This window comes from Salvelinus fontinalis, chromosome 34 (genome assembly GCF_029448725.1).
Source record: "Salvelinus fontinalis isolate EN_2023a chromosome 34, ASM2944872v1, whole genome shotgun sequence".
Classification (NCBI taxonomy): domain Eukaryota; kingdom Metazoa; phylum Chordata; class Actinopteri; order Salmoniformes; family Salmonidae; genus Salvelinus; species Salvelinus fontinalis.
In genome coordinates, this window is record NC_074698.1 from 7,898,025 (window position 1) to 7,925,383 (window position 27,359).

At 45.8% G+C, this 27,359-nt stretch overlaps 1 protein-coding gene across 4 annotated transcripts in view; it reads left to right on the forward strand.

The window, feature by feature from the left end:
* LOC129832979 (zinc finger protein 385C-like) overlaps positions 1-27,359 on the forward strand; it is a 215,306-nt gene that overhangs the window by 166,357 nt on the left and 21,590 nt on the right. For all 4 annotated transcript variants that reach the window (XM_055897162.1, XM_055897161.1, XM_055897163.1 and 1 more), the window contains 2 exons: positions 18,797-18,939; positions 25,059-25,169. In XM_055897162.1, the coding sequence (XP_055753137.1) occupies positions 18,797-18,939; positions 25,059-25,169 (254 nt within the window). The remainder of the gene's footprint in view (positions 1-18,796; positions 18,940-25,058; positions 25,170-27,359) is intronic.

Below are 27,359 nucleotides of genomic sequence, written 5' to 3' on the forward strand. Positions count from 1 at the left end.
AGCCCGGACCTGCCGGAGTCCCTCAGCCCGGACCTGCCGGAGTCCCTCAGCCCGGACCTGCCGGAGTCCCTCAGCCCGGTGCTGCCCCTTATCCCGGTGCTGCCCCTTATCCCGGTGCTGCCCCTTATCCCGGTGCTGCCCCTTCATTTAAGTGGTGTTAGTGGGAGGGTGGTCATTGGGAGGGGGATAAAGAAGCGGGGATTGATTATGGTGGGGTGGGGACCTCGCCCTCAGCCTGAGCCACCACCGTGGACAGACGCCCACCCAGACCCTCCCCTAGACTTTGTGCTGGTGCGCCCGGAGTTCGCACCTTAAGGGGGGGGTTCTGTCACGTTCCTGACCTGTTTTCTCTTGTTTTGTATGTCTTTATTGGTCAGGGCGTGAGTGTTGGGTGGGTAGTCTATGTTTTGTATTTCTAGGTTGGTTTTTGTGTTCGGCCTGGTATGATTCTCAATTAGAGACAGGTGTGTATCGTTGGTCTCTAATTGAGAGTCATACTAAGGCAGCCAGGGTTTCACTGGGGTTTTGTGGGTGTTTGTTCCTGTGTCCACACATGGACGGTTGAAGGTTAGTCACATTTGTTGTTTTGTAGTGTCTTGTTTGCTGTTGTCATTAAAAAATGGCTTATTTCCCTCAATCCGCATCTTGGTCCTATCCATGCTCCTCCTCGTCTAAGGGGGAGAACAACAATGACTGCCTTTACAATTCATTACCAGAAGGTCATATAGCCCATCTAAATAAACACTTTGAATATGCTTTCTTCTCGCACGCAGAATGCTGTGGCAATGTGTGTAATTGTTCATTAATTTTGAAGTACTTTTCTCCCGTTTGTTTCCTTAGTGTTCTGAGATCACTTGCAAAGAATGGCACAGAGGTTGGACTTAGTCATATTATTGTCTTGTTCATATCCTTTGATGTCTGAAGTCTGTGTACAGTGTGTGTGTGCGCATGTGTTAGTTATGCGTGGGTTGACTTATAAGCCACAGTCCCTACGGTTATATCTGCGGGCGGACAGGTTTAGGGTCATTACATATTGTGTAGATGAAGGGCAGGTGGGTGGCGGGCGGTTTGAATCAAGAGAACTATATATATATTTTTATCCATAAATGTATACTTCTGGTGCAATTTATATCTATTGGCTACATTGAGGTTTTTCTTTAATCATTTTATACTATCATGCATTAGCCTAGGGGTCTAACTGTACGCGCGCCAAATAGCCTACATGTCAATCGCCAAATGCTTTTGGGAACGGGCAAAAAAAGCTAACGTCAATCCAAGGAGGCAAAAAGGACAATGTTGGAGTATAATTCAATAAACTGCAAAATGGAGAGTTGAAAATAAAGAGAAGGGAGGGTCAGAAAAGTAATGTTTGGGGAAGATTTGGTGAAGTGGTAAAAGACGATGATGGCAGTACTGGCTGTGTTCTGTGTGGTGATTGTTAGGCGCTATACAAATTCCACTGTCACAAGACGGGACTTCAAATAGGGGTATGGCATATCAAGGGAATTGTAGCCTCCTGTTCAGATGGGATAAATGGAAACTGAAATCTGGACACTGACTCTATGTCCATAACCTCTCACATAGCCTTAATATTAACTCCTGCAGAATTAAGCATTTCTTGCAGTAAAATGACACACCAAATGTAGCCAACATTTTTACTAAATATGATTTCTTTCTTTCAGCCTCTTGAGACAATGCGAATGCTCAGTTGGATACGATCTGTAGAGGTGCTCTCTTTATCAGCATCATAAAAGCTGATAGTATTTCAACCACATAAAAGAGGCATTCAAGCCGAACTGAAATCTTATCAGAATGTCGTTTTCACAGCCTTCTATTTCCTTACAACACTTCAAGCTGATGTCATTTGGACGTTTTGCACAGAAAATCATTTTGCCCGGGGCCCTAACCGTATTTGCTCTTTGAAAGAAGATGACAGAGAGAACTTTTTTCCTTTTGTCGATTTATGACATTATTCTGGTGAGCAGGGGTTGATTTAGTCTTCTAGGGCAGGTGTTCTGTGCACCCCGTCTATTTCTATGGCCACAAGCACTGTTCATGACACAAACTGTTCACCCCCCCCCCCCCCCCCCCCCCCCCCCCCTTGTTGGCGGAGAGAACATTTAGAGAACATATTTCCTGCAATTCTAGACATTTTGCCACGTGGTGCAGAAAACATTTGAGTTTTAAAGCTCATTTTCTTGCAATACATTGTGCCATGTCTAATGTGTATTCATGTGATTCAAACATTATAACAAAATCTATGGGCAAAGAAAAAAACGTTAGCTGACATGGGCTAGTTGATCTGGACATTTCTGACAAGTTATAAATAGCTCTCTAATGTACGCGATGACTGACATGACAAGAGGAAAACTGATGGTGTACTACCCAGTTTCCAAATTGCACCTTGTACATTCTACCATTACAACTTTCAAGAGTATGTTGAAAGCAGGACTGACCCCACAGTGGATGCCAAACTGTGTGGTGCGTCCCTGAGGGGTTGGGAGGAGGGGTGCATGTATCTAACTATCGAAAAGTTGACTAACAAATAGCCTACCAAAATGTTGGATATTATAAGCAGAAACATATCTAAATCAGGCCCCAAAATGTACAACAACAAAAACCTTCACTTTATTGCATATAGTTGGGCGGTTATTGGCAATTGCGGGTGTTTGCGGGTGGACAAACAGCTGACCCGCGTACCACGTGTGTGTCTGTGACTCTTTACTCTTTCTCTCTCTCTCACTTCTCTCTCATCAGCGTAGAGATATATTTAGCAATCAACCTCTTCCTCATACTTATTTTCACCAACCTCAAATCCTACTCGTCCTCCAATCGGGGACCCTCGGCTGGCCCACCGTGGCTAATCAGTCTATAATGAGATGTCACAGTTGGCATGACGGCGGAGTGATGGTCGGCCGCTCAGCCCGAAATGTATTCATGTAAAAAAAAAAAAAAAAAAAAAACACGAAGCAGTTAATGCCACTTCCACAAATGACTCAATTTGCTGAGGAAATGAAACTAATCTGAGCTCCTGTCAATCCTACAGGGATTCCCAATCCCTGGGTCTGGGAGTGTAGCCAATCTGTATGAGGAGCACATTTATCGTTCCTATCCATTACATTTGTGCGATGGGCTCCTGCTTAACATAATCCATCATCAAGTAGTAGACTCTGTGAAACGTATTTTGAATTCGTTTTGACACACCAATAATATGTGCAATGTATGATGGTAATGATGGTTAGGTAATGATGATATAAGCTATACGCTAACCACTTCCTTTATGAATGTTAAAGCTGTGTATGCACATTACCTCTGGTGACTTGGAGGCCCTTTAAAGGTGCTTCACATAGGATTTGATAGAATTTTTGCATTGTCATTTCAGAAAATGTCCATAATATTATACCAGCTTCTAACAGCTTGTAAAAACAATATATTTTGTTACTGAAAATATATTTAACAGCGATTTTAGATGGTATAATGATTCCCTACACTGTACAGTGCTTGTTTTCTCACATAAACTGAAATTTAGCGAATAGTGTCGAATTTTAGCAGCCAGGAAAGGACAGACTAGATAACCCAGACACCAAGTCAGAACAGCTTTCCTAGTTTGACAACCGATGTTGCTCCAGCTTGAGACATCAATAGGCGAATGTCACAGCCAAACACTGGCAGGCAAGTAATACTGTGAAACACGATCATTCCGCTATTAGCACCTGATATGGACATTTTCTGAAACTAAAATGCTAATTATTATTTTTTTAAATCCTACGTGTAGTACCTTTAAAAAGCACCTCTATTTTATACTTATAGGCATCTGCTTCTGCCTGGAGGTAGGGCCCGTCACTATCTCTCAAAAAGGGGGAGAGCAGATAAGAAACTCCAGGAATACTTACTTAAAATTCTTGCCCTCAAAAAAGGAAAGAAACATTTCTTTTTCTGAGGTTGTTTTTCTGTTTATCGACACGCTGAATTTCCGTGTACAGCTGCCTCTACAGAGCTATAGCCAGCCGTGGGCGCCCTTCTGCATAGATTAATGCATTTGATATGTCCTCCTCCTCCTCCTATTTTCCTCCTGGTTTAGTGCTAGAAATCATAACTGTCTCCTCTCCGTGGCTGGGGCTTTGCTCTCCCCTCATGGAGCTGTGCAGGGGGGGAGCTCATGGAGCTGTGCAGGGGGGAGCTGGGCAATTTGTTTCTGGATGGCTCCAGGCTTATCGGCTCTGCTCGACAGATGGGCCGCGTGCCTGCCTTCTCTCCTCTCCTCAGGTCCGTTGGGGGTAGGCGCACGCTGCTCTCTTTGCTGCGCCTGACAAAACTCATTACAGGTGCTCCCCAGGAGAGACGATGTCTCCACGAGGTCCCGTTACCCTTGCCGAACCCCGCGTCGCCGCGGAGTGCCGCCGACCCGTAGCCAAAGAGACAAAACTCATTTGGGAGTTTCAGTATGGTTGAGTGATTCTGGACTCACATTCTCAAGGCTCACAGGTTACAGACACATAGTGAGGGAAGGCCTCGTCTACAACGACAAAACACCACATATGAGGTGTTATACCAGATATCAACTGGCAGATATGAGGAAGAGGATTCTGAGGATTTCTACTAAGTAAAAGCCGCATTTAACAAAGAAGTTAATAAGGCACCGATACATTTAAAAAATATATATATTATTTAACCTTTATTTAATTAGGCAAGTCAGTTAAGAACAAATTCTTATTTACAGTGATGGCCTTCACGGTATGCTTCATATAGACTATTTATTCATCTTAATGATATTTTCCATCAATAAATGTTCAAATCAACGGCTTCGCGAAACATGAACTGACTATATCTCTGGGTCGTGTTTGAAGAGACCTGCCTTCGTTTCTCCTCGTAATTGAATTTAAGCTATAACCTTGTGGTTAGTCAATAGCAGCAACACAAGCAGAAGCTGATGTTTGCGTGTGATAACGCCAACGTGGCAGAGTGGTAGCGTCTCAGGCCAGGGGCTGTTATTGATCCTATTTAAACTGCTGTCTCGCTTCATCTTTTATTCATTGGCTTTGGTTCATTTACTTATGCACCTTAAAACATGGAGTAACGCTGAGCGGCCCGAGGCGTTGTTTCACTCTGATTCTCCACTCTTCTGCTCTTATCATCCCTTCTGCTCAGGGCTTCTCAGATTCTCAGATAGGGACGATTGTAATGGGATGAAGACTGTGTGATGTCTATTTATAAAGCGTAGCATTTTTTCCCCCACCTTTATTTAACCAGGTAGGCAAGTTGAGACAAGTTCTCATTTACAACTGCGACCTGGCCAAGATAAAGCAAAGCAGTGCGACACAAACAACACCACAGAGGTACACATGGAACAAACAAACATACAGTCAATAACACAATAGAAAAAAAATGTCTATATACGGTGTGTGCAAATGAGGTAAGATAAGGGAGGTAAGGCTATAAATAAAGTAATTACAATTTAGCAATTAAACACTGGAGTGATAGATGTGCAGAAGATGAATGTGCAAGTAGAGATACTGGGGTGCAAAGGAGCAAAAATAAATAAATAACAGTATGGGAATGGTGTAGTTGGATGAGCAATTTACAGATGGGCTATGTACAGGTGCAGTGATCTGTGAGCTGCTCTGACAGCTGGTGCTTAAACTTCGTGAGGGAGATATGAGTCTTTCCAGTCATTGGCAGCAGAGAACTGGAAGGAAAGGCGGCCAAAGAGGAATTGGCTTTGGTTGTGACCAGTGAAATATACCTACTGGAGCGCGTGCTACGGGTGGGTGCTGCTATTGTGACCAGTGAGCTGAGATAAGGCGGGGCTTTACCTAGCAAAGACTTATAGATGACCTGGAGCCAGTGAGTTTGGCGATAAATAGGAAGCGAGGGCCATCCAACGAGAGCATACAGGTTGCAGTGATGCGTAGTATATGGGGCTTTGGTGGCAAAACGGATGGCACTGTGATAGACTGCATCCAATTTGCTGAGTAGAGTGTTGGAGGCTATTTTGTAAATGACATTGCCGAAGTCGAGGATCTGTAGGATAGTCAGTTTTACGAGGGTATGTTTGGCAGCATGAGTGAAGGATGCTTTGTTGCGAAACAGGAAGCCGGTTCTAGATTTAATTTTGGATTGGAGATGCTTAATGTGAGTCTGGAAGGAGAGTTTACAGTCTAGCCAGACACATAGAATATGTGGACATCTACAAATAGCTAAGTCCGAACTCTCCAGAGTAGTGAGGCTGGACGGGCGGGCAGGTGCTGGTAGCGATCGGTTGAAGAGCATGCAATTATTTTAACTTGCATTTAAGAGCAGTTGGAGGCCACGGAAGAAGAGTTGTATGGCATTGAAGCTCGTCTGGAGGTTAGTTAACACAGTGTCCAAAGAAGGGCCAGAAGTATACAGAATGGTGTCGTCTGAGTAGAGGTTGATCAGATGATCACCAGCAGCAAGAGCGACATCATTGATGTACACAGAGAAGAGAGTCGGCCCGAGAATTGAACCATGTGGCACCCCCATTGAGACTGTCAGAGGTCCGGACATCAGGCCCTCCGATTTGACACACTGAACTCTGTCTGAGAAGTAGTTGGTGAACCAGGCAAGGCGGTAATTTGAGAAACCAAGGGAATCTGTAATTACTGTTGGGGAATATAGTATTTCTTTAAACACTGTGGCACTAAGGCTTTGTTTATCCTGTCTTTATTGGGGTTTCTTATGAGGACCATGACCATGTTGGGTGACATTTTATTAGGATAGTCTGGGTAGTCCACCTGTAGATTCTCTACAGATGGTCATACTATCAACAAACTACACAGGTGTATAAAATCGAGCTCACAGCCATGCAATCTCCATAGACAAACATTGGCAGTAGAATGGCCCGTACTGAAGAGATAAATTACGTTCAGCGTGGCACCATCATAGGATGTTTGTCAAATTTCTGCCCTGCTAATTGTGTCCCGGTCAACTGTAACTGCTGTTATTGTGAAGTGGAAACGTCCAGGAGCAACAACGGCACAGCCGTGAAGTGGTAGGCCACACAAGCTCACAGAACGGGACCGCCGAGTGCTGAAGCGCATAGCACATAAAAATTGTCTGTCCTCGGTTGAAACACTCCCTACCCAGTTCCAAACTGCCTCTGGAAGCAACATCAGCACAATAACTGTTCATTGGGAGCTTCATGAAATTAATTTCCATGGCTGAGCAGACGCACACAAGCCTAAGATCACCATGCGCAATGCCAATTGTCAGCTGGAGTAATGTAAAGCTCGCCGCCATTGGACTCTGGAGCAGTGAAAACGCGTTCTCTAGAGTGATGAATCACGCTTCACCATCTGGCAGTCCGATGGATGAATCTGGGTTTGGCGGATGTCAGGAGAACGCTACCTTCCCCAATCCATAGTGACAAATGTAAAGTTTGGTGGATGGTCTGGGGCTGTTTTTCATGGTTCGGGCTAGGCCCCTTAGTTCCAGTGAAGGGAAATCTTAACGCTACGACATACAATGTCATTCTAGACGATTCTGTGCTTCCAACTTTGTTGCAACAGTTTGGGGAAGGACCTTTCCTGTTTTAGCATGACAATTCCCCCATTGCTCAAAGCGAGGTCCATACAGAAATGGTCTGGCGATATCATTGTGGAAGAACTTGACTGGCCTTGCCAGAACCCTGACCTCAACCCCATCAAACACCTTTGGGAGGGATTGGAACGCATATGGCGAGCCAAGCCTAATCGCCCAACATCACGAACTCACAAATGCTCTTGTGGCTGAATGGAAGCAAGTCCCCACAGCAATGTTCCAACATCTAGTGGAAAGCCTTCCCAGAAGAGTGGAGGCTGTAATAGCAGCAAAGGGAGGACCAACTCCATATTAATGAGATGTTCGACGAGTAGATGTCCACATACTTTTGACCATGTAGTGTATCTGTTGATAAGAAACTACTTGCTAAGGTTAAGGTCAGGATAAGGGTTAAGGTTAGGGTTAGTGCCCAGGGTTAGGGTTAATAGATAGTTAGTTGAAATGTTACATTTTTCTTCTTGAGCGGATGGTCAGAGGGCCGGAATATAATTACAAATAACTTGTAGACTGCAAATTGACTGCAAGAAGCCCAAACAGATATAATATTTGACTAAAACATAATCATTCCAAACCTTGATTACATTTGTATAAGATCACATATACAGTATCTCTCTATTATGCGTGAGAATACTTTGGAACAGATTTATATTTAAATCACATTGAACTGATTATATGATGTTTTTACAGTCTTTTATGTCTGACAATAAAAATGAAAAATATTTTAATCTGAAAACTTGGGGGGGCAAATGAAATGACCCGGGGGCCAAATTCGGCCCTTCGGCCTGCCATTTGGGAAACCCTGCTGTAGAGCATCGACAGATGAACTATCCAAATAAAGTGTTACCCCATGGTGCAGCTGCTGGTCGAGTATCAATTTTTTCCAACCCAATGGTTAGGATTCGGCGCTCTCACCGCCACGGCACGGGTTCGATTCCCGGTCAGGGAGCTACTCCTTGGGCTCCCGAGTGGCGCAGCGGTCTAAGGCACTGCATCTCACTGCTAGAACTGTCACTACAGACCCTGGTTCGATCCTGGGCTGTACCACAACCGGGTGTGATCAGGAGTCCCATTGGGCGGTGCACAATTGGCCCAGCGTTGTCCGGGTTAGGGTAGGGTTTGGCTGGGGTAGGCTGTCATTGTAAAATAAGAATTTGTTGTTAACTGACTTGCCAAGTTAAATAAAAGTTAAATAAAAAAATTCTAAAATAAAAAATCCCTAATTTCCCAACATTAGTTGCATCCTACTGTACACCCTTCTCCTTTATTGAAGGGCACTCCTACTGTGCCAGTCCCATCCCCACCTCAACATATTTCTTTAGGGAGCATCAAAAGTAGCCTGAACGGCAGACGGACAGTGTTAGTGGAGTTCATATTCACACGGACGACTATCTGACTTTGAACATTTTCTCTGAAAGACCCTGTCACAGGGAAGGTTGCGTTTTCCTCCCTCCTGACTGTACCCTATTTTCCAATGGCAGGTCAAACTGTGCCTAGCCATGTGTTAAATCAGGTCGCATGGAGGCTTCTGTCACCTCCCACTAGCAGGAGAAAGAGTTTTTGGAGATGAAGGGGAACGAGATAGAAGGTGAAAGGAGGACAAAACGAAGCAGGGGGGAGTAGTTTTCAACAACCAATTACCTCACTGGTTTCCTGGAGAAAGTGCACTAACCTAGTTTGGTTGGTGGAAGTGGTTGTGTAAATGTGTTTCTCCTTGTTGAAAAACAGGAAATGTGCTATGTATCTGCACTTCAGTTGTCTATCTTGTGGTGTTTCAGGGTCTCTTCCAGCTTTGACACTAAACAGGGAGTGTCACTTAACAAAGTAGTGAGAGAACGTAGTTCTGTTAACAACGGACAATCACACACTTGATTAAACAGCCATTTCAGAGAGGGAGGTGAGGACGGGAGATCAGTTCCGCACAAATAACCTCTGCAGTGCTGTCACATAAGCCATAAACCCCTCCCACACACACACACACACACACACACACACACACACACACACACACACACACACACACACACACACACACACACACACACACACACACACACACACACACACACACACACACACACACACACACACACACACACACACAGTCATAGACAAAACAGACAAATAGTCATACACTGTTATAGCACACATACACACACAGTTATACACTTAATCATACGTACACTGTCTGCACTACCAACACAACACAAGTGACCCAGAAAAATACGAGAAAAATACATTCCAAACAGCTTTAAAGGAGGGTGGGAACGGTCTGTTCAATACTCTCTGACAGCACAGCAGCAGGGAGAGATTCCCTTTGACTCTCTATGACTCAAACGGGATTTCAGATGGCATGTCATTCAGGGCGTTTACACGCCATGTTTACTCTCCTTGTCTCCTTGTGTTCTTCTGTATCAGACACAAACACGATGAAATACCAGCCTTCCTCTGTCAGACTTCACTGTAATAGAATAGTATGGGTGAGATCATTAACTAGACCTCGTTAAAAGAAACAAATACACTTCTGTTAATTTCATGCAGGAAAAAAGAATCAATTGGCCTGAACACCGAGCTACTATTTCCTTCATTATCCATGGACCGTGCGCTGTTCCATCTAATCAACTTCAGATCACATTTTAAACTCAGGTTTTCATATTGTCATGATGCTTGAAGGAGAGTATGGACAGAGAGATAGAGAGAGAAACAGAGAGATAGAGGGATAGAGAGAGCGTCGGTGGGAGTCTTTAATTAAAGCTGATTATGCTTAATGTTCTCCGTCCATGCAGTAATGGCTCCCGTGGTAGTCCTCGCACAACCTCGGGATCAAGCGGAAGTTAATTGGCTGTTAAGACTCTCCCTTTCTTTTCCCCTCTCAGACCGTTTTCTCCCCCCCTCTTTCTCCCCTTCAGAGGAATCGGAGCGAATGACCGCCTGTGGCTTTTCAGTATTTTAATTGACGCTACGGTTGTAATCTCTGAGAACATCTCCAAACTGTCTCACTGGGCTCAGAGACACTTTCACATCCAATACGGGCTAAAATATGGGCTAAAATGGGCTAAAATATTAGGTATTTTATGGCTTCTAACGGTTGCATCCAAAATGGAACTCTATTTAGTGCACTTTTGACTAGAGTCCGTTGCGTTTCTCAAGTAGTGCCCTATACGTATATGGTTGCAATCTAAGAGTTGGCTACCAGTTCTATTTATAACCTAGGAATTGTAGTTCTGGGCTGATCCTACCATGTCACATCCTGTCCTATCAGTGCATGGTCTGAGGCAGGCTATGGCTGCCTATTAGAGGCTCAGGGGGGACAGGCCTAGCATGAGCAACAGCCTTGTGACTAACTGGGACTGTGCATGTCACTCGTCGTCCCTTAGTGTGCACATTTGGTAAGCTATGATGAAGAGCTCCGTCAGGCATTCAGGGGTTGTGTAAGAGGAGCATCTCAAGAGAACACGCATACAGACGGCGGAAGTAGTGGTGGGGATGTTTGGTGTTATAAAACAAAAATGGTATTAACTTATTAGCATAAAACGAACTGGGCTCGCACTCACATGCTCTTATTGTGATACTGGCCCTTCACTAAAGGAGCATGTTTTCTCCCTTTAATGGAATCCATGGACAAGCACCGGGCCTACATTCCTACATGAGTTCCGTTTACCCAGCTGGATATGACAGTTTATCTGACAGAATACATTACATTGCTCAGCAGTCAATAGCGCTGAAACATTTTAAACCTGAGTTAGTGTCAGCGGTGTATTCATGTGGCTGTGATTGTCCTTGGGGCGTTTGGCAATCAGTCTGGAGCTCATGTCTTTCACAACAGTGACGAGTCTCAGTGACAAAGCCATAAACAAAAGACACATCCAGCTCAGGATCTGAAAGATTTGCCTTCCCTTACAGTACAATACAGGACATTAATGTTGAACATTTAGACTACCGAAATAGAAAGGAAGTCATTTTATGTCCTTTATGTCCTATGTGGCTCTAGGGCTTCCTGTCAACCTTACTGAAGGACACAGCAGCAGTAGTGATGTCCATAGGGCATTATGCCACCCTGCCACCCTCAGGTCTCTGTCTCCCTGTCCACTCCCCCACTCTGCTCTGCACCACATCACCACTACCACATGAAGGTCCTCTATAGCCGGCGGACGCATCTTTAGGAGCCTGCTCTCTTCTTTATGTTGTCCTGCAGCCCCTTGTCCATCTCTGCTTGTTAGAGATCCAATCAGCTAGTTCTGAACCAAGCCCAATGTGCCAACCAACACAGATAATTACAAAGGGCTGTAAATAGACATGCAGCCTTTCCTCTCTCCTTCCCTCAATCCATCCTCCACCACTCAATGGGGGTAAGGGAGGTTTGAGGGGTGGTGGGAGAGTAAAGATGGGGAATAGGTAGTCTAGCGGTTATGAGCGTTGGACCAGTAACTGAAAAGTCATTGGTTAGAATCCCCTAGGTGAAAAAACTGTCGACCTGCCCTTGAGCAAGGCACTTTACCCTAATTGATCCTGTAAGTTGCACTGAATAAGAGTGCCTGCGAAATGGATGATGTTGGAAGATAGATGGGAGGGGTTGGGTGGAGCTGAAGGGTGGGACTAATAACAAGATAAACAATATAGGGCATACGGGATCTGTGAAATGTGTATAGGTGCGTAGCTTTTGTGAAATAGCACAGTTACAAGTGGAAATAAAATTGGATGGACAACAGAAATAGAGGAAGGACTAAGAACAAATAAGAGAGAACTATTGTAAAGTGGACTGTGTCTGTAAGATAGGTATAAGATGTAGAAATTGAAGGTAAAAGCAGAAGTGTTTATAAGTTTACTCCAATTGGGGGATTGGTGGTAGGGTCGCGGGGAATAATAATAAAGGCATATTCTTTAAAAAAAGTATGTATGTCTATATAGGTATGTGTATGTATATATGTGTATATGTATGCATACGTGTATGGATATATATATTTACCCAAAAAAATATGGGGGAATGGAAATGATGCAGACAATTACATTGGAAGCAACATTCTTTCCGCAATACTAAGCTGATCCACCCCTAAAAAAGAAGGGTGTGCCTGCTAAATGACTAAAATGTCAATGTAAATCATTAGAAAGGCAAAAGGGGAGGGGCTTACACAAAAGGCCAGAAATACAGAACCAGTCTAAAGTTTGGACACACCTACTCATTCAAGGGTTTTTCTTTATTTTTACTATTTTCTACATTGTAGAATAATAGTGAAGACATCAACACTATGAAATAACACATATGGAATCATGTAGTAAACAAAAAAGAGTTAAACAAATCAAAATATATTTTCGATTTTCGATTCTTCAAAGTAGCCACCCTTTGCCTTGATGACAGCTTTGCACACTCTTGGCATTCTCTCAACCAGCTTCACCTGGAATGCTTTTCCAACAGTCTTGAAGGAGTTCCCACATATGCTGAGCACTTGTTGGCTGCTTTTCCTTCACTCTGCAGTCCAACTCATCCCAAACCATCTCAATTGGGTCGAGGTTCACGGTGGGAACCACACATGCGGAGATCATCCGCTCACGTACTCTGCGTCTCACAAAGACACAGTGGTTGGAACCAAAAATCGCAAATTTGGACTCATCAGACCAAAGGACAGATTTCCACCGGCCTAATGTCCATTGCTCGTGTTTCTTGGCCCAAGAAAGTCTCTTCTTCTTATTGGTGTCCTTTAGCAGTAGTTTCTTTGCAGCAATTTGACCATGAAGGCCTGATTCACACAGTCCCCTCTGAACAGTTGATGTTGAGATGTGTCTTTTACTTGAACTCTGTGAAACATTTATTTGGACTGCAATTTCTGAGGCTGGTAATTGAATTTATCCTCTGCAGCAGAGGTAACTCTTGGTTTTCCTTTCCTGTGGCGGTCCTCATGAGAGCTAGTTTCATCATAGCGCTTGATGGTGTTCGTGACTGCACTTGAAGAAAGTTCTTTAAATGTTCCGGATTGACTGACCTTCATGTCTTCAATTAATGATGGACTGTCATTTCTCTTTGCTTATTTAAGCTGTTCTTGCCATAATATGGACTTGGTCTTTTACCAAATAGGTCTATCTTCTGTATACCACCCCTACCTTGTCACAACACAACTGATTGGCTCAAACGTATTAAGAAGGAAAGAAATTCCACAAATTAACTTTTAACAAGGCACACCTGTTAATTGAAGTGCATTCCAGGTGACTACCTCATGAAGCTGGTTGAGAGAATGCCAAGTGTGTGCAAAGCTGTCATCAAGGAAAAGGGTGGCTATTTGAAGGCTGTGTCACAACTGGCCGTGACTGGGAGTCCCATAGGGCGGCGTACAATTGGCCTAGCGTCGTCTGGGTTAGGGGAGGGTTTGGCTCGTCGCGATCTATCGACTCCTTGTGGCGGGCCGGGCGCTTGCAGGCTGACTTCGGTCGTCAGTTGAACAGTGTTTCCTCCAGCACAATGGTGCGGGTGGGTGTTAAGAAGTGTGGTTTGGCGAGTCATGTTTCGGAGGATGTATAACTCGACCTTCGCCTCTCCCGAGCCTGTTGGGGAGTTGCAGCGATGAGACAAGATCGTAATTGGATATCACAAAATTGGTGAGAAAAAGTGACAAAAATAAAATTAAAATAAAATGTAACACAGTCAATGTGGAAATAGTGTTCTTAATGTATTCATATAATGTGTTGATGGACATCATGCTGTGCCTGATGATGGTAGATGTTGTGTAACTGAGTCATGTGTTAAGGCGACATGTGTTGTTGTGATGGTCAGTGGAGGAAGAGGAGTGTGGATTAAGTTCTAGAGACAGTCAGCGCAGTAAGCAGAGTCCTCTCCCACAGTCTGGACTGGACATTCTGTTTTATCACAGAAGTCTTGTTGTCTGGACAGCCACTGATGCATCAACACATCAGAGCCTGCACACCGGAGTGTCTTTGGACAGACAACACACACACACACTCATTAAATGAGAATGACGCAATGTGATAGAAGGAGGTTAGCTGTGGCTTCAGGGCCGAATCAGCCTACCCCTCCTCCCTAACACATGTCCACACACACACACACACACACACACACACACACACACACACACACACACACACACACACACACACACACACACACACACACACACACACACACACACACACACACACACACACCTTTAATTTCCTACTTCCCTTCTGTTGTATGTATGATGTGTTTGTTTTTGTAATATATATTTTGGTGGCGTACACCTAGTGCATTCACATAGGCTTTGAGAACGTGTCTGTGCGTGCATGCATCCGTGTGTGTGTGTGTTTATTGCCCCCCGAGTGTCATTTGTTTCCTGGAGGTGCGTGGGCGGAGGTATGTTAGTATGGTTTTTATGTGGTACTCACCTTCCACATGTGTCTCCAGTGCACAGAGAGCAACCACTCAGTTGTCAGTGGCTGGCTGTTGTACATTCCTTGATTCCTATGCGTGTGCCTCAGCGCGGCGCTAGTCTTATCATCCAAACAGGCAAATAGCCAGCCTCTGATTTAATCAACTGTATTGGGAGCCACAGAGAAAGAAGGAGATGCACTGTCAGCTGATGACTGTCCTCCAAGCTAGGCTAACCCTGCTCCTTCTCGCGCGTGTGACATCTCGTGGTGGAAGGCTGGGGCCCACGTGACTGGAGTTGATGTCCGCCCTCCATGCCGTCTCTGTGGGCGAAAGACAGACAGCAGTGGGCCGTCCTCACCCATCACCAAGCTGGGGGCAGACACAGCCAGGCCTCTACCCAGCACGGTGAACATATCCCTGGGGCTCCAGCGTTGCCCCTTTACTCCTCAGCTCCACCGACCAATCATAAAACTAGGCTGCATCTCAAATGGTACCCTTTTCCCTGGTCAAAAGTAGTGCACTATGTAGGGAATAGGGTGCCATTTGGGATGGAGCCACAACACTCATTTTAGAGAGGAGGAGGGGGAGGGGCCGGTTGTCAATCTGATATCAAACCGTGAGGCAGACGGCTGTCAGGACTGCTGCCTTCCCCATTGTTATTCTGTCACGTCCATCACAGATGCCCCATACATACATACATACATACATACATACATACATACATACATACATACATACATACATACATACATACATACATGCATACATACATACATACAGTTGAAGTCGGAAGTTTATATACATACACCCTCGCCAAATACATTTAAACTCAGTTTTTCATGATTTCTGACATTTAATCCTAGTAAAAAGTCCCTGTCTTAGGTCAGTTAGGATCACCACTTTATTTTAATAATGTGAAATGTCCAAATAATAGTAAAGAGAATGATTATTTCAGCTTTAATTCTTTCATCACATTCCCAGTGAATCAGAAGTTTACATACATTCAATTAGTATTTGGTAGCATTGCCTTTAAATTGTTTAACTTGGATTAAATGTTTCGGGTAGCATTCCACAAGCTTCCCACAGTAAATTGGGTGAATTTTGGCCCATGCCGCATGACAGAGCTGGTGTAACTGAGTCAGGTTTGTAGACCTCCTTGCTCGTACACACTTTTTCAGTTCTGCCCACAGATTTTCTATAGGATTGATGTCAGGGCTTTGTGATGGCCACTCCAATACCTTGACTTTGTTGCCCTTAAACCATTTTGCCAAAACTTTGGAAGTATGCTTGGGGTCATTGTCCATTTGGCAGACCCATTTGCAACCAAGCTTTAACTTCCTGACTGATGTCTTGACATGTTGCTTCAATATATCCACATAATTTCCCTTCCTCATGATGCCATCTATTTTGTGGAGTGCACCAGTCTCTCCTGCAGCAAAGCACCCCCACAACATGATGCTGCCACCCCCATGCTTCACGGCTGGGATGGTGTTCTTCGGCTTGCAAGCCACACCATTTTTCCTCCAAACATAATGATGATTATGGCCAAACAGTTCAATTTTTGTTTCATCAGACCAGAGGACATTTCTCCAAAAAGTACGATCTTTGTCCCTGTGTGCAGTTGCAAACCATAGTCTGTCTTTTTTATGGCAGTTTTGGAGCAGGGGCTTCTTCCTTGCTTAGCGGCCTGTCAGGTTATGTCGATATAGGACTCGTTTTACTGTGGATATAGATGCCTTTGTACCTGTTTCCTCCAGCATCTTCACAAGGTCCTTTGCTGTTGTTCTGGGATTGATTTGCACTTTTCACACCAAAGTATGTTAATCTCTAGGAGACAGAACACGTCTCCTTCCTGAGCGGTATGTCGGCTGCGTGGTCCCATGGTGTTTATACTTGCGTACTATTGTTTGTACAGATGAACGTGGTACCTTCAGGCGTTTGGAAATTGCTCCCAAGGATGAATCAGACTTGTGGAGGTCTGCAATTTTCTTCTGAGGTCTTGGCTGATTTATTTTGATTTTCCCATGATGTCAAGCAAGGCACTGAGTTTGAAGGTAGGCCTTGAAATACATCCACAGGTACACCTCCAATTGACTCAAATGATGTCAATTAGCCTATCAGAATCTTCTAAAGCCATGACATCTTTTTCTGGAATTTTCCATGCTGTTTAAAGGCACAGTCAATTTAGTGTATGTAAACTTCTGACCCACTGGAATTGTGATACGGTGAATTATAAGTAAAATAAACTGTCTGTAAACAATTGTTGGAAAAATGACTTGTTTCATGCACAAAGTAGATGTCCTAACCGACTTCCCAAAACTGTAGTTCGTTAACAATCCATTGGCGGAGTGGTTGAAAAACGAGTTTTAATGACTCCAACCTATGTGTATTTAAACTTCCGACTTCAACTGTCATCATACCTGTCTTGTGTAATATATACTATATAGCTAGTCTTCATTCGTTGTGTTATATGGCTATATTATATTGCAGGTCCTTGGCTTTGTGAGGACAGTAGTACTATGTATAAGGTCTCACCTCTTGATCTGCTGTTTGTTATGACGTACTGTATAGCAACCACCTAGAACCACCCATGTTTTAGCATCTACTACTTTACCAAGATCAGCTGTGACTTAGCGTAGATATGACTTATGGGTCGTAATGTACCAGACAATCTCCTCTTTCAGAGGTGACCGTTGTTATGGGATCAATTTCCTTTTTTTCTAAGGTGTGTGTTATTACGAGGTCAGTCTCTTCTCTTTTTAAGGTGTGTGTTATTACGAGGTCAATCTCTTCTCTGTCTAAGGTGTGTGTTATTGTGTCCTGATATCTCCTCATCCTCCTATCATATCCACGGTGTGTGTTGTAACGGTGTGTTGCATTGCGCATGCTCAGGGCAGGTCTGACGACCCAGAGCTGATACTGATGATTGATCCTGGCGGTGGGATAAGTACCCAGCTCAGCACCGGCCCACTGAAACGCAGCCAGCCGGAAAATTAGAAATCTCTTCATCCCTGGTCCATTTGATATCCGGTATCATCTTCCCAGCTCGTACGGTGCAGGCCAGGCACTCCCCTCTCACAGCCAATAAATCTGTAATTAAATGATATGTGTGTGTGTATACGTGAGCGCCCGGTGCACGTCCTTGAAGGATTACCTCTGGCAGTGGGGTGATAGGATGTAGGGGCGTCGTGAAGGGAGGTTGCTCAAATGTCAAAGCCCCCCCACACACACACACACCTTGCCTCACACCTTACCCCCACCTCCCACCTTACCTCACACCTTACCTCCCATCTCACACCTTACCTCACACCTCCCACCTTACCTCACAGCTTACCTCACAACTTTTCTCCCACCTTACCTCACACCTTACCTCACAGCTTACATCCACCATACCTCCCACCTTACCTCACACCTTACCTCCCATCTCACACCTTACCTCACACCTCCCACCTTACCTCACAGCTTACCTCACAACTTTTCTCCCACCTTACCTCACACCTTACCTCACTCCTTACTTCACACCTTACCTCCCACCTCACACCGCCCATCTTACTTCACACCTTACCTCACAAATCACACCTTACCTCACACCTCCCAACCTACCTCCCAACTTACCTCCCACTTTAACTCACACCTTACCTCACACGTTACCTCCCACCTCCCACACATCCCACCTTACCTCCCACCTTACCTCACATCTCCCACACCTCACACCTTACCTCCCACACTTCACACCTCACCTCCCACACCTCACACCTTACGTCATGCCTTACCTACCAAACTCACTGGTAGTGAGAAGAGACAGAAAAGAGACATCAAAGCGTCTCTCATGATTGTTCTGAGTGTTTGTCTAACCCTGTTGTGTTGTTGTGTTCCATCCAGGCACCTCTGCCCAGGGCAACCCCCTCCTGGCCTCCCTGCCTGTCCCGGGACGGCCCCTGCAGCCCCACCTTGACCTCAAGCACTTCCTGCCTTTCAGGCTCAATGGATCGTCCCCCCTCAGCCTCTTCCCTAACTTCAGCACAGTGAGTCACACAGCACGGCATGACACATCAACATCACCTAGTCATATCTACGTAACTACCACACTGCTGGTGTGAACTCAAAATACCTTTTGGTCTGTAAAATATTCTGTTATTTTCATGAGCTTAAGAAGCTGAAAAAATAGGCTACTCAAAGTGCCTGATGCCATTACCTTAATTTCCAATATATCTGTTAGTATTATAGAGTCACGCCCACCTTTGTGCAGACATTGTCAAAGGCTCCTCCCACTAGACAGGTAGGGAACCAAGGTGACCGGAAGAATACAGTATCGGTTCTTGGGGGATTTAAGAGAAGGGAAGTAAGAGTGAAATTGTTAAGAGATCTGTAAATTTAAATATAGTTAATGTATTTGAACTGTACTCTAAATTAAATATACTCCAAATAGAAATAAGCACATATAATAATTTGAGAGGGTGGGAAGGGGAGTATGGAAGGGGTGGGAAGAGGATATAGATTGACAATGTATGAAATTGAAATATGCTTGATTATCTACCATGGAAAAATGATACAAACAAATATAATTGAAAAATAACTGTAAAAAATAGAGTAATGAGTTGAGTAGAATACAATTACATTATTTTCTTATTTGCATATTCTAACATGTTGTCACGCCCTGCCCATAGAGAGCTGTTTATTCTCTGTTGGTTGGGGCGTGATAGTGACTAGGGTGGGTCATCTAGGTGATTAATGGTTTATGTTGGCCTGGTATGTTTCCCAATCAGAGACAGCTGTTTATCGTTGTCTCTGATTGGGGATCATATTTAGGCAGCCATTTCCTCATTGTGCTTCGTGGGATCTTGTCTACAGATAGTTGCCTGTGTGCACACCAGTAGCGTCATGTTTCGCTTGTGCTTTATTGTTTTGTTTAAATTTATTAAAATATGTGGAACTTTACGCATGCTGCGCCTTGGTCCTATCATTATGACGAACGTGACACATGTTCTACTTTTGTTTTGAAAATGTTAAATAAACTGTTAGAAAGAAAGAATGCCGTACAGGGGAGGAGGGGTTGAGTGAGCTCACACTGAGCTGCTGACTGGGCATCCAGGGATTCTGATGATGTGATATTCAACAACCATACTACTGTTTTAATGACCGCTTTATTGACCGCTGACCCCTCAGCCCCTTACGGTTCTAGACTTGTCTCCCGGTCCCACCGACGCCTGTTACAGCCTGTAGTAGTTGGAACTTTTCATTTCTCCTGGGCTTTGAGGTATAATTGTTATTCCTAGAGTTTTTTCCCCCTCAGCATCGTGGAAAATTTAATACCGGCATCCCAGAGACAAGCCCACATATCTTTTGTTTTCAAACAGACCTATAAGCCACACAGCTTTACACACCTGCAGTCTGCTGGTTACATTTCTTCAGATGCTTCTGTGTCTAGAATTAAGAAATTGTGAGTCTTTGATCCTTCTCTTACAGACTGTGTGCGTGTGTGCGCGCGTTCACTACATGACCAAGAGTTTGTGGACATCTGCTTGTCAAACATCTCATTCCAAAATCATGGGCAATAATATGGAATTGGTCCTCCCTTTGCTGCTACAACAGCCTCCACTCTTCTGAGAAGGTTTTCCACAAGATTTTTTAACATTTCTTCCATTCAGCCACAAGAGCAATAGTGAGGTTGGGCACCGATGTTGGGCGATTAGGCCTGGCTCGCAATCGACGTTCCAATTCATCTCAAAGGTGTTTGATGGGGTTGAGGTCAGGGCTCTGTGCAGGCCAGTCAAGTTCTTCCACACCGATCTCTACAAACCATTTCTGTATGGACCTCGATTTGTGCCCGGGGGCATTTTCATGAAACAGGAAAGGGCCTTACCCAAACTGTTGCCACAACTTTGGAAGCAGGAAATCGTTTAGAATGTCATTGTATGCTGTAGCGTTAAGATTTCCCTTTACTGGAACTAAGGGGCCTAGCCCAAACCATGAAAAATAGCCCCAGACCATTATTTCTCCTCCACCAAATTTTACAGTTGGCACTATGCATTGGGGCAGGTAGCGTTCTCCAGGCAGCTGCCAAACTCAGATTCGTCTGTCAGACTGCCAGTTGATGAAGTGGGATTCATCACGCCAGAGAATGAATTTCCACTGTTCCAGCTGACGCTTGGTATTGGGCATGGTGATCTTAGTCTTGTGTGCGGCTGCTCGGCCATGGAAACCCATTTCATGAAGCTCCCGACTAACAGTTATTGTGCTGATGTTGCTTCCAGTGGCAGTTTGGAACTCGGTAGTAAGTGTTTCCACTTAGCGGCTGAGCCATTGTTGCTCCAGCCCTTACAGTTGACCGGGGCAGCTCTAGCAGGGCAGAAATATGACTAACTGACTTGTTGGAAAGGTGGCGTCCTATGACGGTGCCACATTAAAAGTCACTGAGCTCTTCAGTACAGGCCATTCTACTGCATCCAGAAGCCCATTATCAGCAGTCATCACTCCTGTGTTCCAATGGCACGTTGTATTAGCTAATCCAAGTTTATCATTTTAAAAGGCTAATTGATCATTAGAAAACCCTTTTGCAATTATGTTAGCACAGCTGAAACTGTGGGAGAGGTGAGCCACAGAGATCTGTGTGTCTGATTCACACAGTGGAAGGATGAGGAGCATGGGGAGAAGTGGAGGGTCTAAGAGCGTGCACGTGTCCTGTATCAGATGGTCGTCTGGGAGTGTGCACGTGTCCTGTATCAGATGGTCGTCTGGGAGTGTGCACGTGTCCTGTATCAGATGATCGTCTGGGAGTGTGCACGTGTCCTGTATCGGATGATCGTCTGGGAGTGTGCACGTGTCCTGTATCAGATGGTCGTCTGGGAGTGTGCACGTGTCCTGTATCAGATGGTCGTCTGGGAGTGTGCACGTGTCCTGTATCAGATGATCGCCTGGGAGCGTGCACGTGTCCTGTATCGGATGATCATCTGGGAGTGTGCACGTGTCCTGTATCGGATGGTCGTCTGGGAGCGTGCACGTGTCCTGTATCGGATGATCATCTGGGAGTGTGCACGTGTCCTGTATCGGATGGTCATCTGGGAGTGTGTGCGTGTCCGGTATCAGATGGTCGTCTGGGTGGGGGCACGTGTCCTGTGTCGGATGGTCGTTTGGGAGTGTGCACGTGTCCGGTATCGGATGGTGGTCTGGGAGTGTGCGCGTGTCCTGTGTCGGATGGATGTCTGGGAGCGTGCACGTGTCCTGTATCAGATGGTCGTCTGGGAGGGGGCGCGTGTTCTGTGTCGGATGGATGTCTGGGAGCGTGCGCGTGTCCTGTATCAGATGGTCGTCTGGGAGAGGGCACGTGTCCTGTATCGGATGGTGGTCTGGGAGCGTGCACGTGTCCTGTATCGGATGGTGGTCTGTGAGCGTGCACGTGTCCTGTATCGGATGGTGGTCTGGGAGCGTGCACGTGTCCTGTATCGGATGGTGGTCTGGGAGCGTGCACGTGTCCTGTATCGGATGGTGGTCTGGGAGCGTGCACGTGTCCTGTATCGGATGGTGGTCTGGGAGCGTGCACGTGTCCTGTATCGGATGGTGGTCTGGGAGCGTGCACGTGTCCTGTATCAGATGGTGGTCTGGGAGCGTGCACGTGTCCTGTATCGGATGGTGGTCTGTGAGCGTGCACGTGTCCTGTATCGGATGATCATCTGGGAGCGTGCACGTGTCCTGTATCGGATGATCATCTGGGAGTGTGCACGTGTCCTGTATCGGATGGTCATCTGGGAGTGTGTGCGTGTCCGGTATCGGATGGTGGTCTGGGAGCGTGCGCGTGTCCTGTATCAGATGGTCGTCTGGGAGGGGGCACGTGTCCTGTATCGGATGGTCATCTGGGAGTGTGTGCGTGTCCGGTATCGGATGGTGGTCTGGGAGCGTGCGCGTGTCCTGTATCAGATGGTCGTCTGGGAGCGTGCGCGTGTCCTGTATCAGATGGTCGTCTGGGAGCGTGCGCGTGTCCTGTATCAGATGGTCGTCTGGGAGCGTGCGCGTGTCCTGTATCAGATGGTTGTCTGGGAGCGTGCACGTGTCCTGTATCGGATGGTCATTTGGGTGCGTGCGCGTGTCCTGCATCAGATGGTCATCTGGGAGCGTTCACGTGTCTTGTATCGGATGGAGGGGTACAGACTTTCCAAGTGAAAGGCTCCCTCTGTGTGTGATCACCGGCAGACCACCACCCACAGCCACCGGTCACCCAGGAAGCCCGGTGAGAAACCCTGCCTAGCCAATCACAAAGCCAGGGAGTAAACTAGCCAACCAGTCAGAGCAGCAGTATTAGTAGTAGTAACAGCTGCATTATTCATACAACCTGCCTGCCAGCACAGAAAAAAACACACCGCCATAAAACGACAGTATCACCACAATATGTAGTCATCTGTGAACCACTACTTGTCTAGCATACAGCTAGCAGATGTGCTACGTAGCCTTTCGCTTGCCACCAACTCCCTAGAATTCAACCAGCCTTCAAGAGTTAATAACAGCAAATAACGCCCACCTGAGACTTCTGGCACAGAATAATTAGCCTATAGCGGCTATGTGACCTAGCTAATATAACACACAGCAGACCAATACAGCTATGGCATTAATCACTAGGACCCTTCCCCCTCTTCCAGTCTCACCTTTCCTCTTTCCTGGGCTGTGTCCTAAATGGCACCCTATTCTCAGTTTAGTGCACTACCGGCCCTGGTCAAAAGTAGTGCACTACATAGGGAATAGAGTCTAATACGGGACTCCAGCCCCAGTCTCAATGGTGACATTCCGGTTCTCTGGGGCCCGGGGAGGCAGAGGCACACGTTGTTCGGGGAGTGTGCAGGGGAAAGATGAATGCACCTGTCTCACGAGCTAAATAGACCCCAGTCTCCCCCTGCACCCCCCGCCCCCCCACCCCCCCCCCCCCCCCCCCCCCCCCGCACCTCAATCATCGTTTCAGCTGCGGCCCGCTGTGAGATAGCTCCTGTCTGCAGAGGGGAGGGGGGAGAGAGGAAGTGGGCCGGACAATAGGTGCATTTCTACCGGCGTGTTCAGGATGGCTGCGGGCGAACAATGGCCACATTCTCTCAGCTCCCTACAACAAATAGTTGTGTGCGGCGTACCCTGTGAAGGTGGCCAGAGGGCACAGTGTAGAGGAGCTCTGTTTCCATGACACAGGTTTGGCTTCGGAAGGGAAAGGTTAGTTACTCCCTGAGGCAGCAGCACTGCACCGCGTTGTTTAAGGAGCCGGAATAGAGGGGCGTAGGGTTACCCTTGAGGGAACAGCAGGCAAGTAGTGTTGCACAGGATGAGGGTTGTAAGAGCAGTGTGTTTAAGGTTGTTTCGATTCCACACCCGATCACATCTGGCCTTTGAAAACAGATTATTTAGAGTCAACGCAGAAACAGAGCTGTTTTCTTTGTGTGTGTGTGTGTGTGTGTGTGTGTGTGTGTGTTCATGCCTGTGTGTGTATTGAGGGGCAGCCATTGTTTAGTGTTGTGTATCAGACAATAGCCAATGCCATCCACACACACAGCCACTGTTGTGAAGTGATGCCAGGGAAGACGTCTATCTGGTTACACTGAGTGTAACATGGCTTGCCCAGTACATTGTTCCAACCCAGCCCTCCACAGCGGGCACAGCCACCCCCCCACCCCCCTCTCTGTCTCTGAGGAGAGGGCAGCGCGGGGCGAGCCAGACGCCAGGCTGGGGAAGGATCCAGGGTGATTGTTATATTTGATACCGTGCTGATGGGTGCCACACTGAAATCAGCTGTCGTCATGCAATCCAGCCATTCTAATCAAACCCAGAGCAGTCACCCTGGCTCTGGCCTCACAACCCCTATAAGCTGTGATGGGGAGAGAATATCTTCCCTCTCTCAGGAATGTCTGGAGGCTTTAGGCACATAGACAGTAAAAGTCATGTGACCTGTCGTCTATATTGTCTGGTCAAAGTACCATTCTCGAGCTACTTCTCACTATACTGCCCTGGATCAGAGCTTGCATGCCATTGCATCCTCAGGCTGACGTTAGCTGTGTCTCCAATTCTCCATGCAGTTTTGTTGTGGTCAAACCCAGTGGATTTATAGGGGTATCAGGAGTCAGAGGTCACGGATGGACTGATAGATTTAACCCCTGGTCTCCTGTCTGTCCTGCAGATGGACCCGGTGCAGAAGGCGGTGATCAACCACACGTTTGGCGTCCCTCAGCCACTCAAGAAGAAACAGATCATCTCCTGTAACATCTGTCACCTGCGCTTCAACTCACCGGTAAGAGAATGCTGTGTGTGTGTGTGTGTGTGTGTGTGTGTGTGTGTGTGTGTGTGTGTGTGTGTGTGTGTGTGTGTGTGTGTGTGTGTGTGTGTGTGTGTGTGTGTGTGTGTGTGTGTGTGTGTGTGTGTGTGTGTGTGTCTGCATGACTGCGAGAGGGAGAGAGTGATTAAGAGAGAAGGAAAGTGAGTTGCAGACTTTAGTTGGTAGATTTGACAGTTAGAATAAAATAAAATGTATTTGTTCCTTCCTTCTATCTTCTTTAATGTTTTAAGACAAAAAAGCCGTTCCAAATGACCTGAGCTCTTATCATCCTCACTGACTCACAGCAGCTTGTCTGTGGCGGCTGATAGGGCGTCCAGTCGGGTTCTGAGCGTGCATGCGTGTGTTTGTGTGTGTGCATCCAAATGCTCATGCATGTGTGTTCCTCTGTGTAAAATGTTCTTATTATTCAATCGGAAGGTATTCATTTGCTTTTCTGTATTCCTGGATACTGGAAGTGGTGTGTGTGTGTGCGTGTGTTGGTGTACTGCGGTAGGTTGTATTGGTGCGAGGGATTAGACAGCAGGGAAAGCTTCCGTTTATCAGCAAAGAGCAGAAACAATCACGAGCCCAGGCAGGAGCCAACATTCTCAACTGCTTTTTTGATTTCTCCCATTCCTGCCACCTCAAACACACACACACGCACACAGTCACAGTCACAGTCACATACAGACAGTCACATAAACAAACAACCAATGAAATGGAATGTCTTGAACACACGAGCACCTAAGAGTTGGGCAAAGGCTGATTTTAAAATGAAAAAAAACTCTTTCTCCCTGTCCCTCTCTCTCGCTCTCTCACTTACGCATACGCACAGAGGAACACACAAATACTGTTTCACACACACACACACACACACACACACACACACACACATCCTCTTGAGACTTGATCTTCAAAGAGGAGCAGAGACACAGAAGAGGCTGAGGGGGAAAGGAAAGCAGAGTAGACAGTGGCAGGCGTTCTCTCCGGGCTTCACACGGTATAGCAAATCCCATTCCCACCCTCCCTCCACACAGCACAAGCTACAGTTGGAGAGAAGTGTCAGGTCTGGGGGTCTGAGGAGGGAGGGGGGCACTGAGCTTTAAACAGCCCATTATAGGGAGGAGGAAAACTTCCTCAGTCAAGCTATAAATAAACTTCAAATGGAAAATGAGGAGATCTCTATATAAGTATTTATTTGCGGTATATTGTATACTATCTATTATTAGATATTGTACATTAGCTCCACGTTCTGTAATGTTTATTTGAAATATAAAGAATATTCGTTGTGAACGTACATTCGATGTAGCACATTGAATAGTCAGATAGTGATCGAGACAGAAGCCTTATTTAGAGAACGTGTAATAAGAAATGTATTCAACTTCTATAGCGCTTTTCATTACAGAAGGAGTCTCAAAGCCTGCATTCATGTCTGGTGGTGTGACGTGACAGTCAGTGCCTTTAAAAAGCTAAGTGCTCATGCTAATGTTCATTTCACACTCCCTGTGTCTCCCTGTCTCTCTGTGTGTCTCGTCCTGTATGGCTCGGAGTTGGACTGGAGAACGGAGAACGTAACGGGGGCTGAAAGAGAGCAGAGCTGATTTGTCACAGCACAATAATCTCATAAGCATTTTCACGGCCGATCAGTCAGACGACATGGTGAAATATTATAGTCCATGTAGTGTTTAAAGAAGTGTTGATGGCTGCTGTTGGTTTATTTATAGCCAGAGCTCCCGACACAGAACAGTAGGTACATCATTTGGTTTGTTATTACTGTACACAGTGGACACATTTAACTGCATATAGCCATAGACCATGGTTCTGATGGATCTGATCTGCCTTGGTTTTTACTTTGACCCACATTGCTTTGTTGTCATATGAGACGTGTCTGTCTGTCTGTCTGTCTGTCTGTCTGTCTGTCTGTCTGTCTGTCTGTCTGTCTGTCTGGTAGCATGGCTATTAAGGTTATTATGGAGGCTGAGGCAGTTGAGAGAAGATACAAAACCCAAAAGGAGCATCAGTGTGTTGTATTCATTCTAATGAGAAGGTCTCATTGTGTGAGAGAAGCTTAATTGAACAGGGTGAGTCACTTCCACGCTTCTCTCTAACACTTAGGATTCCTTCATTGGCTTGCCCATCAAAGTAGAACCCACTCTTTCTCTTCAT